This window comes from Musa acuminata, chromosome BXJ2-5 (assembly GCF_036884655.1).
Source record: "Musa acuminata AAA Group cultivar baxijiao chromosome BXJ2-5, Cavendish_Baxijiao_AAA, whole genome shotgun sequence".
Lineage (NCBI taxonomy): Eukaryota > Viridiplantae > Streptophyta > Magnoliopsida > Zingiberales > Musaceae > Musa > Musa acuminata.
In genome coordinates, this window is record NC_088342.1 from 3,326,384 (window position 1) to 3,342,551 (window position 16,168).

At 43.0% G+C, this 16,168-nt stretch overlaps 2 protein-coding genes and 1 long non-coding RNA gene across 4 annotated transcripts; all 3 read right to left on the bottom strand.

Moving 5' to 3' along the window:
• Positions 1-3,925: 3,925 nt before the first annotated feature.
• Positions 3,926-6,713, bottom strand: LOC103983932 (hydroxycinnamoyltransferase). 2 transcript variants are annotated; one of them, XM_009401289.3, is made up of 3 exons: positions 6,608-6,713; positions 5,861-6,343; positions 3,926-5,092 (listed from the first exon to the last, which is right to left on the bottom strand). In XM_009401289.3, the coding sequence occupies exons 2-3, from the start codon at positions 6,269-6,271 to the stop codon at positions 4,166-4,168; spliced, it is 1,338 nt and encodes a 445-aa protein (XP_009399564.2). In that variant the 5' UTR covers positions 6,272-6,343; positions 6,608-6,713; the 3' UTR covers positions 3,926-4,165. The 2 variants fall into 2 exon arrangements, with proteins under 2 accessions (XP_009399564.2, XP_018682107.2); XM_018826562.2 differs by lacking the exon at positions 6,608-6,713 and adding an exon at positions 6,437-6,521.
• A 1,450-nt stretch (positions 6,714-8,163) lies between these two features.
• Positions 8,164-9,647, bottom strand: LOC103983933 (noroxomaritidine/norcraugsodine reductase-like). Its single transcript, XM_065108045.1, has 5 exons — positions 9,476-9,647; positions 9,139-9,346; positions 8,763-8,982; positions 8,564-8,670; positions 8,164-8,460 (listed from the first exon to the last, which is right to left on the bottom strand). Exons 1-5 carry the CDS (start codon positions 9,547-9,549, stop codon positions 8,284-8,286), a joined length of 786 nt encoding a protein of 261 aa, XP_064964117.1. The 5' UTR covers positions 9,550-9,647; the 3' UTR covers positions 8,164-8,283.
• Positions 9,648-9,856: 209 nt separating this feature from the next.
• LOC103984341 (uncharacterized) lies at positions 9,857-10,578 on the bottom strand. Its single transcript, XR_010486786.1, has 3 exons — positions 10,464-10,578; positions 10,275-10,381; positions 9,857-10,194 (listed from the first exon to the last, which is right to left on the bottom strand). It is a non-coding gene; the product is annotated as an uncharacterized LOC103984341 (long non-coding RNA).
• Positions 10,579-16,168: the final 5,590 nt, after the last annotated feature.

Below are 16,168 nucleotides of genomic sequence, written 5' to 3' on the forward strand. Positions count from 1 at the left end.
TTGTCACAACAAGATAAGATATTCTATATTTTTATAATTTCAGAACTCTATGTTTCATGACTTATGAATTTATATAATTTCCAAAGATATAATATATTAATTATATTTAAAATAAATTATTCTTAAAAAAAATTATTCAAGAATCAATAACTAATTTGACTTCTCCTTCCATAGATATTTAATTTATTTTTCTGTAATGAATCTATCTCTTGATATAATGAACATGAAATTAATCTCTTTATGACACTTCAACAAAATTTAATATCAACATTATTCACTCTTAAACTTATTCCATCTAACATGTCGAGTTTCTTTTAAAGTTGTTGGAATATATATCTCTTCTTCAATAACTCTATTAAGAAATATTGATTTGGCATCCATTTGTAAAATTTTTTATTTCATTTGAGCTAGGGAGATAAGTAATTTTTCTGTCTCTAGTCGAGCAACTAGTACAAATACTTTTTCAAAATCAATCCCATATTGTCATTTATATTCATTTGCAACAAATCTGGCCTTTTATTTCTTTTTTTTTTTTTTTTTTTTAAGATCCACTTAACACCGATCACTTGGTGGTCTTTTGGAAATGTAATAAGCTTTCATGCATTATTTTTGTTAATAGTACAAATCTCCTAATTCATAGCTTGTCTTCATTTTTCTTCCAAAGACAAAATAAAGAAGGTTCATCATTGTTAGTATCAATTCTTTGAGTCACATCATATAGCTCTTGAATCGATCTTGTCCTTTTTATAATTGGACTTCTTGAATCATGTGATCTAGTTGATGATTTCGACAAAGTCACTTCGATGCTTGCTTGTATTATATCATCCTTTTCTAAAACTATAGCTTTCTTATGCTACTCATCACTTTTCCTGTTTCAAATATGTTGCTCATCAAACTCAACATCTCTTGACATCATAACTTTGTTTGTGATAGGATTATAGAGTTTGTAACTACTGAAATTCTTAGCATAACCTAGCAAAATGAATTTCTGACTTTTATCCTCCAGTTTTGTTCTCTTTTCTTCTAGTATCTGAGCAAATGCACTAGTTCCAAAAATTCTCAAATGATCAACTCTTGGTTTATATAAGCTACATATTTCTTCTGGTATAATATTACCAATTTGCTTTGTCGGAAACCTATTAAGCAAATAAACTGCACATGTAACAATATCTTCCCAAATTTCTTTAGGAATTTTTTTTTTCCTTTAACATGCATCGAACAATATTAAGGATAGTCCTATTTTTTCTTTTTGAGACATCATTTTATTGAGTGTGTATGGCATAGTGAATTGATGTAGATTTTCATTATTTTTATAAAAAAATTTAAATTCATTTGATATATATTAACCACCCCTATCCGTTCTTAAATATTTAATCTTATAACCACTTTCTCTTTTAATCAAATCTTTAAATTCTTTTAATTTGATTAAAACTTCTTTCTTTTTTTTTAAACATGTAAACCTAAGTTTTGTCACTATGATCATCAGTAAACATGAGAAAATACTTGCTTCCTCCAAGTGATACTAGACTGATAGGGCCACAAACATCTGAGCGCACTAGATCAAGTTGATGACATGCTCTTTTTGTTCTTTTAATTTTGAAAGGCTTTCTTTTCTGCTTACCTATGATACATACTTCACATAATTTTGATGGGCGATCAATTCTTGGCATTCCTGTCACCATATATATTTTTCTAGAAGTTTCAAAGCCTCAAAATTTAAGTGAGCATATCTAAAATGTCATAATGTATAATTATCCTCAATATCAGTTTTAAAATAATTTGACTGATCAGAAATATATAAATGAAGAGAAAATATTATGTTCTTCGCCATTTTGACATGGAAGATTAATTTTTTATTCTCAGAAAAAATCATATCTTTTATTTTAATATCATAATCTTTTTCAGGTAATTGCTCCAAGCTTGTAATATTATTTTTCATATCAGAAACATAATAACCATCTAAAATATATAATTCTTTGCTATTATTAAGTCCAAAAAAATTTTTACCTTTGCCTCTTGGTCTTTGAGACAAATCATCAAATGTAATGTTCTTGAAATAAATTATATCCATTTCTGAAAATAGCTCTTTGATGCCACACATATGATTTGAGGCTCTTGTATCTAGATACCATATCATTGATTGATCATTTTTCAAATTATCATAAGTCATTAGTAAAACTTAATTTTTATTTTTTTTTCTTAACAAAATTTGTCTTATCATCTTGATTATTATGATTATAATAATATTCATACGAGTAATGTCTATACATTTTACAAATATAGCATTGTATTTCAGACCTTTCAGAATTTCTGTCATGTCCACGACCTCAGCCATGTCCTTAACCATAACTTCGACCTCTTTGGTTAGAATTTTCTTCACCACCTTCATCGTTTGGAAATTCTTGATTGGTTTGATTTCTGCCTCGTTTTCTTCTTTGTCCATGTCCTTTTACTCTTTGAGAATTTAATTTACCTTTATTTTCAAGAGTAAACTTGGTTTATAGTACTTGCTCTATAGTTTTATCTTTTCCTCTTTTTGTAATCCTTTGTTCATGAACTTGAAGGGATCTAGATATCTCAGCAATAAAATCCATAGTTTTTTATAATCCATAGTTTTATCTTTTCCTTTTTTCAAATGGTAACAATAATAAAATCAAATTTTGGATTTAGATATCTCAGTATTTTTTCTATAACTCTTTGATTACTTTTTTATTCATCATTTTGTCTCCTTTGATAAATAATAAAAATGATTTTTAAGAAGTAATAAAAAATAATTTTAGAAGTACCTTATTGTAATTTTTCAAACTTACTCATAAAACTTATAGGCGAAGTTTCTTTACCTTATCAATTCCACTGAATGCTTTTTGAAGCATTTCCCAAGCTTCTTTTGAAGTATTTGCTGAAGCGATGATCTCGAACATTATATCATCAAGCCCTTGGTAGATCATGAACAAGATATTTTTCTCCTTCTTCCTTCTATCTTTGAGTTGTTTTCTTGCTTCTGCATTCATTGCCGCTTCTTTTGCTGGTTTAACAAATTCATCTTCTACAAACTTCCATACATCTTGTAAGCCTAAAAGAACCTTCATTTGGATACACCATATGTCATAATTTTTTTTTTTTTCAATATGGGGATATGAAGTTAGATGGTATTTGGGGAAGGGTCATAGCTTAACCTATGCTTTGATACCAAATGTTAAACTTGATAAGAAGAAGAGATAGAGTTATCATACGAAGGAAGAGTAAGATAAGACAATATATACTATATTTCACTCAAAATTCTTTATAATTTCAAAATTATTTCGATTTATAGAGTTTTCAAATATACATTACATAATTGTATTCAAAATGAATCATTCTTTTTTTCTTTCAAAATTTTTTTTTTAAGAACCAATAGTCAATTTAACTTTTCGTTCCATAGATATTTTTTAATAAAATTAATCTCACTTAGAACAACTTTAATTCCAATAAAAACAATACAGAATTGTCGAATTGTCATATTCTCAACCTGCTGTTCTAGTATGTATGTTTTTTTATGTTCATTAGTTCTCAAGATTGTCTAATAAAGTGGTACAGTTAAATGAGATTCATTAGTTGACTTAACCACAATCACAGTTCTGAATCGGGCAATGGTTCGATGGTTCCGAATCTAATCAGAATCAAGCTTGTTTTGACTGTTTGATTCCGAGAACCAAAAAAATCAACCGAATGTTCGACTAATATGGTAGAAAGAAACCTTATTTAAAAGGAAAAAAGAACCATATATATATATATATATATATATATATATATATATATATATATATATATATATATATATATATATATATATATATATATATATATATATATATATATATATATATATATATATATATATATATATATATATATATATATGAAACCTGCATTATTTACTGACAAATAAGCAATCACCAATTTTTTTAATTACCACAAGGCAGTAGTGATCCATGTGCTGCGAAACATAGAGATGCTAATGGAATGTTTCATGGACTATGCTATCTATTGTGTGGACGACACCAACCCTCCTACACAATTGTCACATATATCCAAGTCCATAACGCGGAAAAAGAGGTAATAAATTCGTCGACGTCTGATGTCGCCACTCTCCTTCTCGAGTAGCAGCAACCTCGAATCCTTTTGACTAGATGTCGTAGATGAGCTTCTGGAACTTTTGCATGTGGTCCGGCTGCAAGGAGATGGCGACGGAGAGGCTGCCGTCCCCGGTGGGGCTCGGCAGCACGAAGGCCAGCCCCTCGTAGGCGATGCCGCCGGGCCCCATGAACACCGGCCGCCCCCACCCGAAGTCGGCGTCATGGATGGGCAGCCGTACCCAGCTGGTGAGCCCGATGTTGGGACACCGGAACGTGTGGGCGCCCCGCACCAGCGCCCCCAGGTCCGGCTGCATCTCCAGGTAGTCCAGCGCCGACCACAGGTACTCGTTGTCCATCCTCGCCAGCGATTCCTGGATCCTCCCCGCTGCCAGGGCCGGCCCCCCGCCCGCCGCCGCCGCCGCCGCCACCTCACCCGCCAACGCCACCGGCGTCGCCGTGAATATCACGTTCCCGAAATAGCCCTCCGGGAGCTTCGGCCGCAGCCGCTGCCGGCCGTCCGTCGCGATGTACATTTTCGTCGGCTGGTCCGGCGGGAGGTCGCGGGCCACGCACACGCAGCGCCACACGTGTGCCGCTAGGAGTGCGTACGTGCTGAAGGCGCCGCCCGGGGCCGCCTTGCTCTTCAGCAGGTTCAGCTGGGCTCGGGTGAGCTTGAAGATGTTGACGGCGGTAGCGGCGGCGCCCGCGGCCTTGACCGAGTTGATTGGCGGCGAGGTGGTCGCCGGGGGCGCGTTCTTCATGGGAGGAGCAGGTTGGTACTCGACGTGGGGGTAGGACGGGGTGGGCGGGTCGCGGGCGCGGAGGAGAGTGCGGTCAATGAAGGGCCGGACGGCGATGCCGACGCCACGGGCGACGTCAGACCAAGAGTTGATGAAGTGGAGGCCGGAAAAGCCGTCGGCCACGTGGTGCTGCATGCCCACGCCGAGCGACACGCCGCCGCACTTGAAGTAGGTCACCTGATTCCATTAACAACCAGATCAGGCGACGTTCCATGAACTCAATAGAACAGGTGGTCACGACCATCAACGCAAAGCGAAGACAATTAATTATGCATTTAATTATAGATCTTTCAAAACCTACATGATTTAGAGATTTTAATTCAAGAAAATTAGATCACTAAAGAGGACCCCAATCCTAAAAGCCATACGTGATCCATGTGCGACGACCACCAAGCCTTTTAAGTATGCCTGTCTGACAACTGACACTGCTGAGATGTCATCGACGAGGATGGACATCACGCCTCATGGTTTGTATGTAAACCATGCCTCAAGCTGTCCAAGAATAACAAGGACGATTCTTTCTGAAAACAAAGTGATCACCACATGCCGAAGCAACAACATCTATTGTCCTTTGGAATCTTTTCATGCAAGCCTAAATATATAGTAATTCCATTGGCAGAAATATTACTCCAATTGCGAGTACTATGAGGCTTCTTGTGGTCATTGCTTGCTCATTTTTGAGATCCATGTCACTTTCGACACCAATGCTAACTTCACACATTCACTCACCAAATCCAGCCATACTGCCTACAAATTTTCTGAACCTTCTCTAGAGGAATTGGGTTTTCACTTGTCCTCTCAGTGTCAGATGTAACATGAACCATGTTTATTGGTATATTTATTGCCAAATTGAAGTTAAGCGTGTAAGGTAAAAAAAAAAAGGAATTTTGAGCTGCACGCATCAGATGAATAGATACAACAACTACCGGAGTGCGGTAAGGTTACCTGGAGGACCAGCAGCGGGAATGCGGAAATGTCGTCGGTGTAGTCCACTTTGGGGATGAGCTGTTTCAGTTCCATGGTGGGGGCGAAGTCGCCGAAGTCATCCACCGACGCGCCGGTGTCGGCCTCCACGAAGAGAACCCCCTGGCCGTTACAGTCGATCTCGATCCGGCCGTCCTCGTCCCGGCCCAGCCGCCCGGCCATGGGGTAGAAGAGCACCAGCGCCCGGGCCAGCGCGTCCCGCATCACCGCCGCGTCGAAGAAGTCCGCCGACCCGTCGGGGCGGTAGAAGTAGACGCTCGGCGTGTGGAACCGCGGCACCACCAGATCCAGGTTCGAGTTCCACAGCTGCCGCCGCGGCGTCGGCTCCGCCGGCCGCACCATCGTCGATCGCCGCACGTTGATCTCCACCATGGTTCCGCCGCCGCCCTCTCGACCTCACGAAGCCTCCTCCCGGTGCGACCAACGCACACCGCCCAACAAACCCTAGCAATCGACCGGATCGAGAAATCACAAGTGTCGTTCAGATCGCACCGCTAAAACATAAGGTAATCAATGCTCCTTTCTCCATTTACATACCCGATATATCGTAGTGTTATCCGACAACAAAACCCGGAGAAACTTAGAAATCGGATATTTTCTCGAAAAATAACAAAATCTGATCGGAAAATGAATCAGCGACGAGAAAAATTACAAATAGATAGATCAGAATTCTCCCAATTCGGGGGGAGAAATGGGCAAACGAGATACCTGGGAAGCAAAAGCAGGCACGGAGCCGAGAGAGACGCTTCCCTGGGTTGCCATAGCGATCCCAAGGGCCGCTATATACACACATTTTCTTCAATAGAAAAATAGAAAGTAAAAAGGTTAAATGAACGGGGTGGGTCGGGAGGTGGGTGGGACAGCGCCATTTTGGTCACCGGGGCCCACGCGACCCTTACGTGGCGCAAAGAGCGCAATCGTGGGTTGGTGAGATGGTCACCCGACGGTGCTCGATCGGCGGGACCCATCGCCGCGTTGTGGCGCGAGCAACGCGTACGCAAAGGATCATCAATCTCGGGTTCGGGTCGACCTCACCCGATGTGTTCGGGTCCAGATGGAGCCCCAGTCGAGTCTAATTGGCCATTGAAATATCCGTATACACGTGGTTGCCAACAATTGGGACACTTCAGTCAACGTGATCATGGTTGCCACGTAGCTTGCACAGTTCATTGGTTTGGATGAATGATGTTGCTGTTCTATATATTACGAGAGAACATGGGGCATGACTTGCTTCTAGAAAAATGGTGAAGCGCGGCCACGAGCTTCCAGATATTAGGTGACTCGAACTTTTTTTTGGCTTTTATTAAGAATGGTGGTGAACAAGTCCAACTCAAAGACATTTCTAGTGGTTGTCACGTAAGTGTCTTGGCACGCCATCTGCTTTCGCCCCTCTTTGACCTTATCACTTCTTCGTATTAAGAGTGGAACAACCGTAGATGCTCCTTAAAATGGCCTATTTACCCTTGCACTTTCACAAGACAGCTGTACAGTACATGGCAACGAAAGAAGCTGTGCCTGCTCTACACTCTCCTCGTGAACACTCGTTGTCAGCATGATGACCATCATAGAGAACAATTTCGAGTTAGGTCAACAAAGTCAACGTTGTTGGGTGTACAGCTCATGCTTGAAAGGATGGCATCCATCTATTGAAGGATCACGTGATCGGTCAATGCACGCAAGCCGAGTCAATCGGAGGAAACCGAAATGATACAAGCTGGTCATCTAATTTCTACACGCGCGAGTTCATAAAATCTTGGTGGTAGGCGAGATAGCGAAACAGATCGTAGCGTTGAGGACGAGTGGTGAGAAACAATCAGTAAATTCAAAGCACAAAGAAACATGAGTTACAGAATTTTCTTGAATTTATATGTATTCATTCGTCTGTAGGAAAACTCGATAAATAATTTAATTTCACTGGATGTCCAAAGTAGTGAAGTTTTCCTTTAAATAGTTATCTGGGACTTTAGATACGCGATGGATAGATAATACATGGTTGGAAGCACTCTTTTAAGAGAAGAAGAAGAAGAAGAATATACTTTGATAGATTTCTAAAACAAAGATTATATATAAGCCAATACCTCAATAATATTTACACAAGAATTTATTTTTGTCTCCTGATGCAATAGAATTTTATAATTGATGACTTTGATTTTTTATAGCAAAGATTTAGGATTGAATAATCTTCACCACTTAGCAAATAAAAGATTAATATTTTATTATTTATTTATAGAATTTAAATGTAAAACAATCTGAAATGTTGGGAATTGGATAAGGTAGTATGTGAGATTATATAATAGAAAATACAAGAGACAATCTATTACAACTTTTATTCATCATCATCAGTAATGCCTTATCTTATTCTGGTTTACATTATTGGTAAAGTCTCACACATTGCCGTTCACAGTTCGGCCTCCATCAACAGCGATGACTTGGCCAGTGACGTAGGAGGAAGCGGGGAGGCAAAGGAAAGCCGCCACCGCCGCCACCTCCTCCGGCTCTCCCACCCGCCCGAGTGGGACGCGACCGCTCTCCTTTGCCACGAACTCCTCGTCCTCAAGCAACTGCAAACGACATCGGAACCATGAAGAAGAAAAGCGGTCTAACGAAAATGATGAAGCGTGGAAACTGTTTGAGCTACAGAAAGCTACGGTCGTCAGTGATCACCTTCTCAATTCCAGACGTCCTGATGCAGCCGGGGGCGACGCAGTTTGCTCGGATGCCGTCCTTTGCCCACTCACAGGCCAAGCTCCTCGAAAGCTGGTTCATGGCTCCTTACGGTGGAAAAGAAGACACAAGCAGCAGTGATGTAGCCGATTAATAGCTTGCTTGAGGAAGGAAGTGGATCTACGTGCTCGGCGTGTACCTTTGGTTGCTGAATAGAGGCAGATTCCGTCGAAGCCGACCAACCCTACCACCGAGGAGATGAAGACAATGCTGCTGCCACTTCCTGAGGCCTTGAGCAGAGGGTGGGCGAGCTGGCTCAGGTGGAAGGCAGACTCCAGGTTGGTGCTCATGACGAATTTGTAGTCCTCCGGAGTCTGCTCCGTGGCCGGTTTCCAGATCGCTGATCCGGCGTTGTTAACCTGCATGCAGACAACACAGACTTCGTTGTTCATCCTCCTCCTCGGGCAAATAACAGAGCAAGAAGACTGCAAATCTATTAGATGACGTCTTGATGGGTTCCTTTCTTGGTGGATTTCTATGGATTTCGACAAGGCACAACTCGGCGATCGACTCACCAGAATGTTGAGCTTTCCGTTGAAGATGGACTTGACTCTCTCCATCAGCTTCTCTCTCTCGGTCGGAGATGAGACGTCACAGACAGAGCCTGTGACCTTGAGATGCATGGCTCCCCATCGCTGCAGGCACTTCTCCAGCTCTGCCTCGTTCCGAGCGCAGGTATGCACCGCTGCTCCAAACCTTGCTAATTCTTCGACTATGGCATGCCTGAGAGCTCATGCAGCAACACAAACTCACTTCTTTGTGGCCAGAATCAAAAGCAAAGGTGAAAAGAAACTCTTAACACAGATGATGGTGGTGGCGGAGACTATAGGGAGGCAACAACAGGGACAATACCCGATTCCTCTGGTGCCTGCAGTGACTAAAGCTGCTGCTCCCTTGAGAGACCATCTCTCTCTGTCCTCTTCCATCGTTTTGTCCTCTGCTGCAACCCGAAACACCTCACGTTGCCCACGACCTGTGAATCAGAAAGGCGATCCCGTAGGAAACTTGGCACGCAGTCTTGAATGTGGATCTTATCTTCCATATGACGTGTGTGATTACGTCATAAATTATCGACCTGCTCTTCTCTTTACACTTTGCAGATCATCTCAAGATAAGTGTGAAGCAATCGACAACCAAATTTGAGATATATATATATATATATATATATATATATTAATTACTTCTAGAATCAAACATGGAACTGTTTGATTGCAGGAGAGGGAAACAAATAAAGTTGATCGATAATAGAAGTTGTGATGGCTGATGAAGATGTAGAGATAAGTTGACAAACTTGAAAGCCACTTCCCACGTATACATAAATCTTAGTCTCCGTGCTGAAGGCGTAGATATAGATAGATAGATAGATATAGCAGTATAGCAGCATCTGTCGAGAGTCATGCGTTCCCGTTCACAGTTCGACCTCCATCGACGACGATGACTTGGCCATTGATGTAGACAGAAGCCGGGAGGCAAAGGAAAGCCACCACAGCCGCCACCTCCGCCGCCTCTCCCACACGACCAAGAAGAGCCCGATTGCTCTCCGCCGCCAAAATCTCCTTGTCTTCCAGTAACTGTAACAGAGATACAAAACATTGCTTACATGTTCGAGTGAGAAGATGTTGAAATGGAGATGAGGAAGAAGTTGAGCTACGTGGTGATTGATTGGAGTCCTGATGAAGCCTGGGGAGACACAGTTTGTTCGAATCCCTTCCTTCGCCCATTCACATGCAAGGCTTCGGGTAAGCTGATCCATCGCTCCTGAACATTAGAAAACAAGACGTGATCGCCTGCATCTTCTACATTGAAGAGCTTAGCGGACAAGGGAGAGTTTGACATATGCCTTTCGATGCTGAATAGGCTGATACATTGCGTATGCCGACGATGGCGGCCACGGAGGAGATGAAGACGATGCTGCCTCTTCCTGATGCCTCGAGGAGAGGGTGAGCAAGCTGGCTGAGTCCAAGTTGGTGCTCATGACATGTTGGTAGTCCTCAAGGGTGTGATCTGTGGCTGCCTTCCAAATTGCTGTTCCCGCATTGTTGACCTGCAAGGCGAACACATTGCATTGATCCTCTGAATGGTTAGCTGCAAGAAGTCCCATGGATTTCTTGTAACGTATGGATCTTTGTTAATAGATCTTGTAAACATATGGATGAAAGGAAGAATGGGTCTTAGTTTTCCGTATGCCATTTCAAGTTGCATCACCGGTCACATTTGGTGCGCACTTAGAATCCTGGTATATCTATCTACATGGATTATTATATATAGCTGGGTGTTGAAATATCAATATAGGCTTTATATTAAAGTTCAAAAAAATGGTTGAAAGATCAGAAACTTTTAGTAATAAAAAGTCCAATTAATTGCAAATATCGAGTATTAGAGCAAGTTGAAATTTCATTAGGTATCTGGCACTCCTCAGCTCTCCCGACACTGAAAGCAAAAGTCCGAGAACCATCTACTCCATATGGTCGTCAGTGGTCATGTCACTTGCTCCAACTTCTAGGAATGGGCTCACACGAATCATTCCTGACTGATATATTTGCAAAAGGCATGCTTCCGTATTAATGACTAACGACATGGTTCGGTTTCACCAGCTTTCCTTTCCCGACGGTCGATGAAGGGACTACTCCCTGCCTAACCCAAAGTGACAAGAAAGTCAACCTAAAAGCGTCCCCCCAATAGTTTACTCCAAGCACTAGATGATACACTCCAACAAATTGTTCATTAATGCCTCCGTCGTACAAGGGAGCCTTGGCGAACAAATGTCCATATCACTCGGTGATCAGGTATAAAAACTAAGTCCTAGACCAAGCTAAGGTAGGCGGGCAAGAGCTCCTCGCTCTCTCACTTATATTGCTAACATTTCTTTCTGTCTCTCTGACTTAAGCATCGGAGGGGTCGAGTCGGAATGTCCTCAGTGTAGATTTGTTATGCAAGACCCCCGACACCATCCGGAGATGCAACCAAGAGGTAGCTCAATAATAAAGATGACCCAGATCTCTAACCTGACTAGATCGCTCCCAATGAACTACCACCCCTAGTAGGCTCTTCACATTAGCTCGTCATGCCAGCTCTTTGAGTTAGCACGGAGGAGTCATTAGGAAAAACCTGCACCTTCGACAGTCGACACCAATTGATGATTTTCATGTGTTAATATGACTAATTTTATTATTAGTATTTTCATGTGTTAGGCAAGTATGATGAAGCATCATTTATATCTAGTGGTAATATTAATACAAATTAAAATTTTTATGAAAATTCTGAAAGAAATAATATTATTTCCATTGGAAGTATGAAATTATTTTATTTTCTTAGGTAAAAAGTTTGGATAGTCAGTCTAATTATTTGTTTAAAGTATATATTGGATCTTTTTTAAAACGACTTACTTCCTTGAGATTTATTTAATTATTACCTAAATAAATCTTCGATCGATCGAGTAGTTTATCAGCTCGGTTGACTCAAGTATATGCAGCTTCCCGTGGAAGATGGAGGCCACTCGCTCCATCAGCTTCTCTCTCTCAGCCGGCAAAGAGACATCACAGGCGGAGCCCGTGACGTTGAGCTTCATGCCTTCCCATTTCTTCAGGCACGTCTCCAGCTCCGCCTCGTTCCGAGCGCACGTGTGCACTGCTGCTCCGAACCTTGCGAGCTCTTCGACGATGGCGTGCCTCCAGGGATCAAGCTCATCAACATGTACAGCAACTCAGTCTGTTTCTTCCTTTTTCTGATGGTGATGATGATACCCGATTCCTTTGGTGCCGCCGGTGACCAAAGCTGTCGTTCCGAGAAGCGACCATCTGCCATCCACCACTTTGTTATCCCTTAGACTCGGTGGATGACTCATTCAGGATCCAATTGTCCATAGTCAATCGATGCCTGGATGAGTTCCAGCACGAATTCCAGAAGTCGCGGGGCGAGATGGACGAAGGCAGCTCGGGTGGATCCCCCTTTACTCAGGAAATACAAGACCAGCCTGTACCACTCAACTTCAGGTTGCCGGTATTGGAAACGTACGATGGCAGCTCCGACCCTGCGGAACATGTCGTTGCGTTCCGAGCTCAGATGGCCCTCTATGACACCTCCGATACTATGATGTGTCAGGCATTCCCGACTACCTTAAGAGGACCGGCACGAGCATGGTTCAACCGACTGCGCCCTTTCTTGGTCTCATCCTTTGATCAGCTCGCAAGGGAGTTCGAGCAAAACTTCCTGGCCAATGTGTGGCCCAAGCCTTCCATTGCCACCCTGCTTGCATTATCCTAATGCGAAGACGAATCTCTCTCCCAATTCATGGCATGCTTTGCAGCTGAAATCTGGGAATTCCTAAACGCTCACCCTTCTTTGATCATGCAGGCGTTTCTGATGGGCTTGAGACCCTTGAGGTTCTTCTAGTCGCTGATTGAGAAGCCACTCGTGACAAGAGGCCTCTCGCTAGAAGCCGCTCATGATGAGAGATCTCCCGCCAGAAACCGCTCGTGATAGGAAACTTCCCGCCATAACCTGCATCGCTTCGCTCGACATGCCACGTGGCACGATGGCACATGTGTACGCCCCGATGAGCCCGAGATCAGTCACTCGGCCAACAGGTCCAGTCTTTGCCCGAGTCACGCAGCTCGGTCCCTCAACTTGCGACTTGCCAGTCCCAAACCTGAGCCCGAGATCAGTCACTCGGCCAACAGGTCCAGTCTTTGCCCGAGTCACGCAGCTCGGTCCCTCAACTTATGACTTGCCAGTCCCAAACCTGAGCCCGAGATCAGTCACTTGACCAACAAGTCCAGTCTTTGCCCGAGTCGCGCAGCTCGGTCCCTCGACTTGCGACTCGCCAGTCATAAACCTGAGTTCGAGACCAGTCACTCGGCTAATAGGTCCAGTCTTTGTCTAAGTTTCGCAACTCGGTTCCCCGACTTGCGGCTCGCCAGTCCTAAACTTGAGCCTGAGACTAGTCACTCGGCCAACAGGTCCAGTCTTTGCCCAAGTCCCGTAGCTCGATCCCCCCGACTTACGACTTGCCAGTCATAAACCTGAGCCCGAGACTAGTCACTCGACCAACAGGTCCAGTCTTTGCTCGAGTCTCATAGCTCGGTCCCCTGACCAACGACTCACCAGTACCATCCTGCCTGGGCCCAGCCACCCGGCCAGCAATTCTAACCCTTCCCAAAGCACAGGGCGTCGCCCGCCAAACAACCTCACAAAGGGGGGGTGGGGGGGGGGGGGGTTACGGGTGCGAAGGAAGAAGTGATAAGGTATATTTTGGGCCCTGGCCACGTCACAACCAACGCCACACCATGCCACCGCTAGGTCAGCAAGAGGAGCACTCCCACGGGCCGAGCCAGGATCCATACCAAGGCATTCCTCGGTACGTCCCATCCCGGAAAGCTCGGGACAATGCCGTATGGCGCAGTTTCGCGTATCCCGGGATGGCGGCCGCACAAAGGTATCACCTTGCTCCTCAAGGATCGGCCGCCACGCCAAACCCGCGTATGGTCGACCCTCATACAGTAATATAAAAACCCCTTATTGACAACTGGCTAGGGAGAGGAAAAACAAAGAACCAAGCACTAGCTTACTCGTTGAGGGGCCAAAGTCGGGAACCACCCGACGAGGGCCTTCTGTGCAGGAGAGTGGCCACCCCCTCGAGGCGCAACCATCCTGATCGAGAGGCGTCTTCCTCCAGACGGATCTGACATCCTGACCGACGCCTAGGGCTTTTCATCCAGGAGAACGGACATCCCCGAGAAGTGACCGTCCTGACCAAGAGACACCAACTAACATCCCGACGATAGTGCCCCGACTTGCGGTCGATCAACCTCGGTGACCCGTTCGGCCGACCACTGACTCCCGACATTGACCCGTGGACCATAGTGCAATCAAGAAGGGGTCAACCCTTCTTGTTGTCCACATGCCCTCAAACAGGGGCTACTAGGAGAGAGGAAGAGGAGAATAGGAGGTGATAGCCAAAAAGAGGTCTAGTCTATGGCCCTTTGGTTCCTTCCTATTTATAAAGGCACCATATCAACTTAACCCTAATGGATTCCGCTATATTGGGTACTGGATCTCTATCTAACTATCTAAGCCTCTTAGATTAGTAGATCTCTACCCAATAATCTCTTATTGGATCTCATCTATATGATCCAATAATTCAGGGACTTATTGGATATCCAATAAGATAATAGGCTCTAACGGATATCTCATATCTAAACCTCTACTTGTTGTAACACCTACCATATGTGTGTGACCCTCTAGGCCCATATTGAGCTGGTCGTGAGTCATATATTTCAGAACTCATTTTGGCTTAGTGAATTATTGTCTTCATAATAATTCACTCGACTCGTTAACTACAAACATACTAGGCCACTACGCTGCAATCCCCAAACGATATAGGGGAATCCAATCCATTGGACCTATCTGTCCTTAGTTATCATGTATCTTAGTGAATTATTCTAGAGACTGTATACTGGGCATGGTGTTGTCAAGCCCATACGGTTTCTACTCGAATCTCACTATAATTAGATTCTCCTAGAGAACTCTTTCTATTTCAATCCGAATGACCATGGTCAGAGATTTGTCTAAGCAATAATACGAGTTTATGAGAGCTTTTTCATCTATGGACTAGGATCTACGATTTTAGGGGATTTATAAGTTCCCCTAGGTGTAAATGTCTCACACTCTTATGCAGTTTTTTGGTTTCTTGAGTTTTACACTTCCGATCTTCGCACAACAATTCGATAAGATTGGTATGAGAAACCATTTTTTGTTTTTACTTTCCACTGTGCATTTGATGCTCCCCAAGATTTCCTAACAACACATGGTGGTACTATTATCGTAACTTTTGACGTTGTAATTTCAGACTTTCTAGCGGTACTACTATCGTAATTTTTGAATTTTGGGTGGTATTACTATCACCCTAGGCTATACTACCACTAATATAGGCGGTACCACCTTCGACAGCACTAGCAAGCACTATTTATGCTTGTCGACTAACTCAGGGAGTACCATTGCTTGAGCCTAGCGATACCTCTTCCCAAGCCTGCATCAGGCTATTTGTTTAGCCTTATAATGGGCCCGATTCAACCTAGATTCAAGCCCATTGGTTTTCTCAATAAGTTAGCATGGTTTTGATCCTTTAATCTAGAAAGATTTCGATAAAGACTTTAACAATCCAACCATATATCCCACATAATTTTGAAGCTTTTCGCATGTTGTATGACATTCACATCATCATTTCCTTTGGCATTTCGCTTGATCTGTTAACATGTCAACTTTCTCACGACATTTGATCTTTTAGCATAATACCCGATCCTTCCGGCCCAATGCTCGAACTTATATAGTACGAAGTCTAATTTTCAACACGTAGACCAATCCTTTAGCTCAACATCTAATTTCTGACATGATACTTTTCCCGACATAATATCTGATTCTTCTACTTCGAGAATTTATCCTTTGATGGTTCGAGTCCATGATCAAATTATTTTCTATATTACATATCTCAAAAGCATATTAGTCCATAAACTCATTAATTGATTTCATCATCAAAATCCATCCAGA

Coding starts and splice junctions, on each gene's coding strand:
- LOC103983932 (XM_009401289.3), bottom strand. CDS start 6,271: ATGGTGGAGATCAACGTGCGGCGATCGACGATGGTGCGGCCGGCGGAG. Junction 5,093..5,860: donor TCCCGCTGCTGGTCCTCCAG/GTAACCTTACCG, acceptor TAATGGAATCAG/GTGACCTACTTCAAGTGCGG.
- LOC103983933 (XM_065108045.1), bottom strand. CDS start 9,549: ATGGAAGAGGACAGAGAGAGATGGTCTCTCAAGGGAGCAGCAGCTTTA. Junction 9,347..9,475: donor GCAGGCACCAGAGGAATCGG/GTATTGTCCCTG, acceptor ATGAGCTCTCAG/GCATGCCATAGTCGAAGAAT. Junction 8,671..8,762: donor CCTCTATTCAGCAACCAAAG/GTACACGCCGAG, acceptor TTCCACCGTAAG/GAGCCATGAACCAGCTTTCG.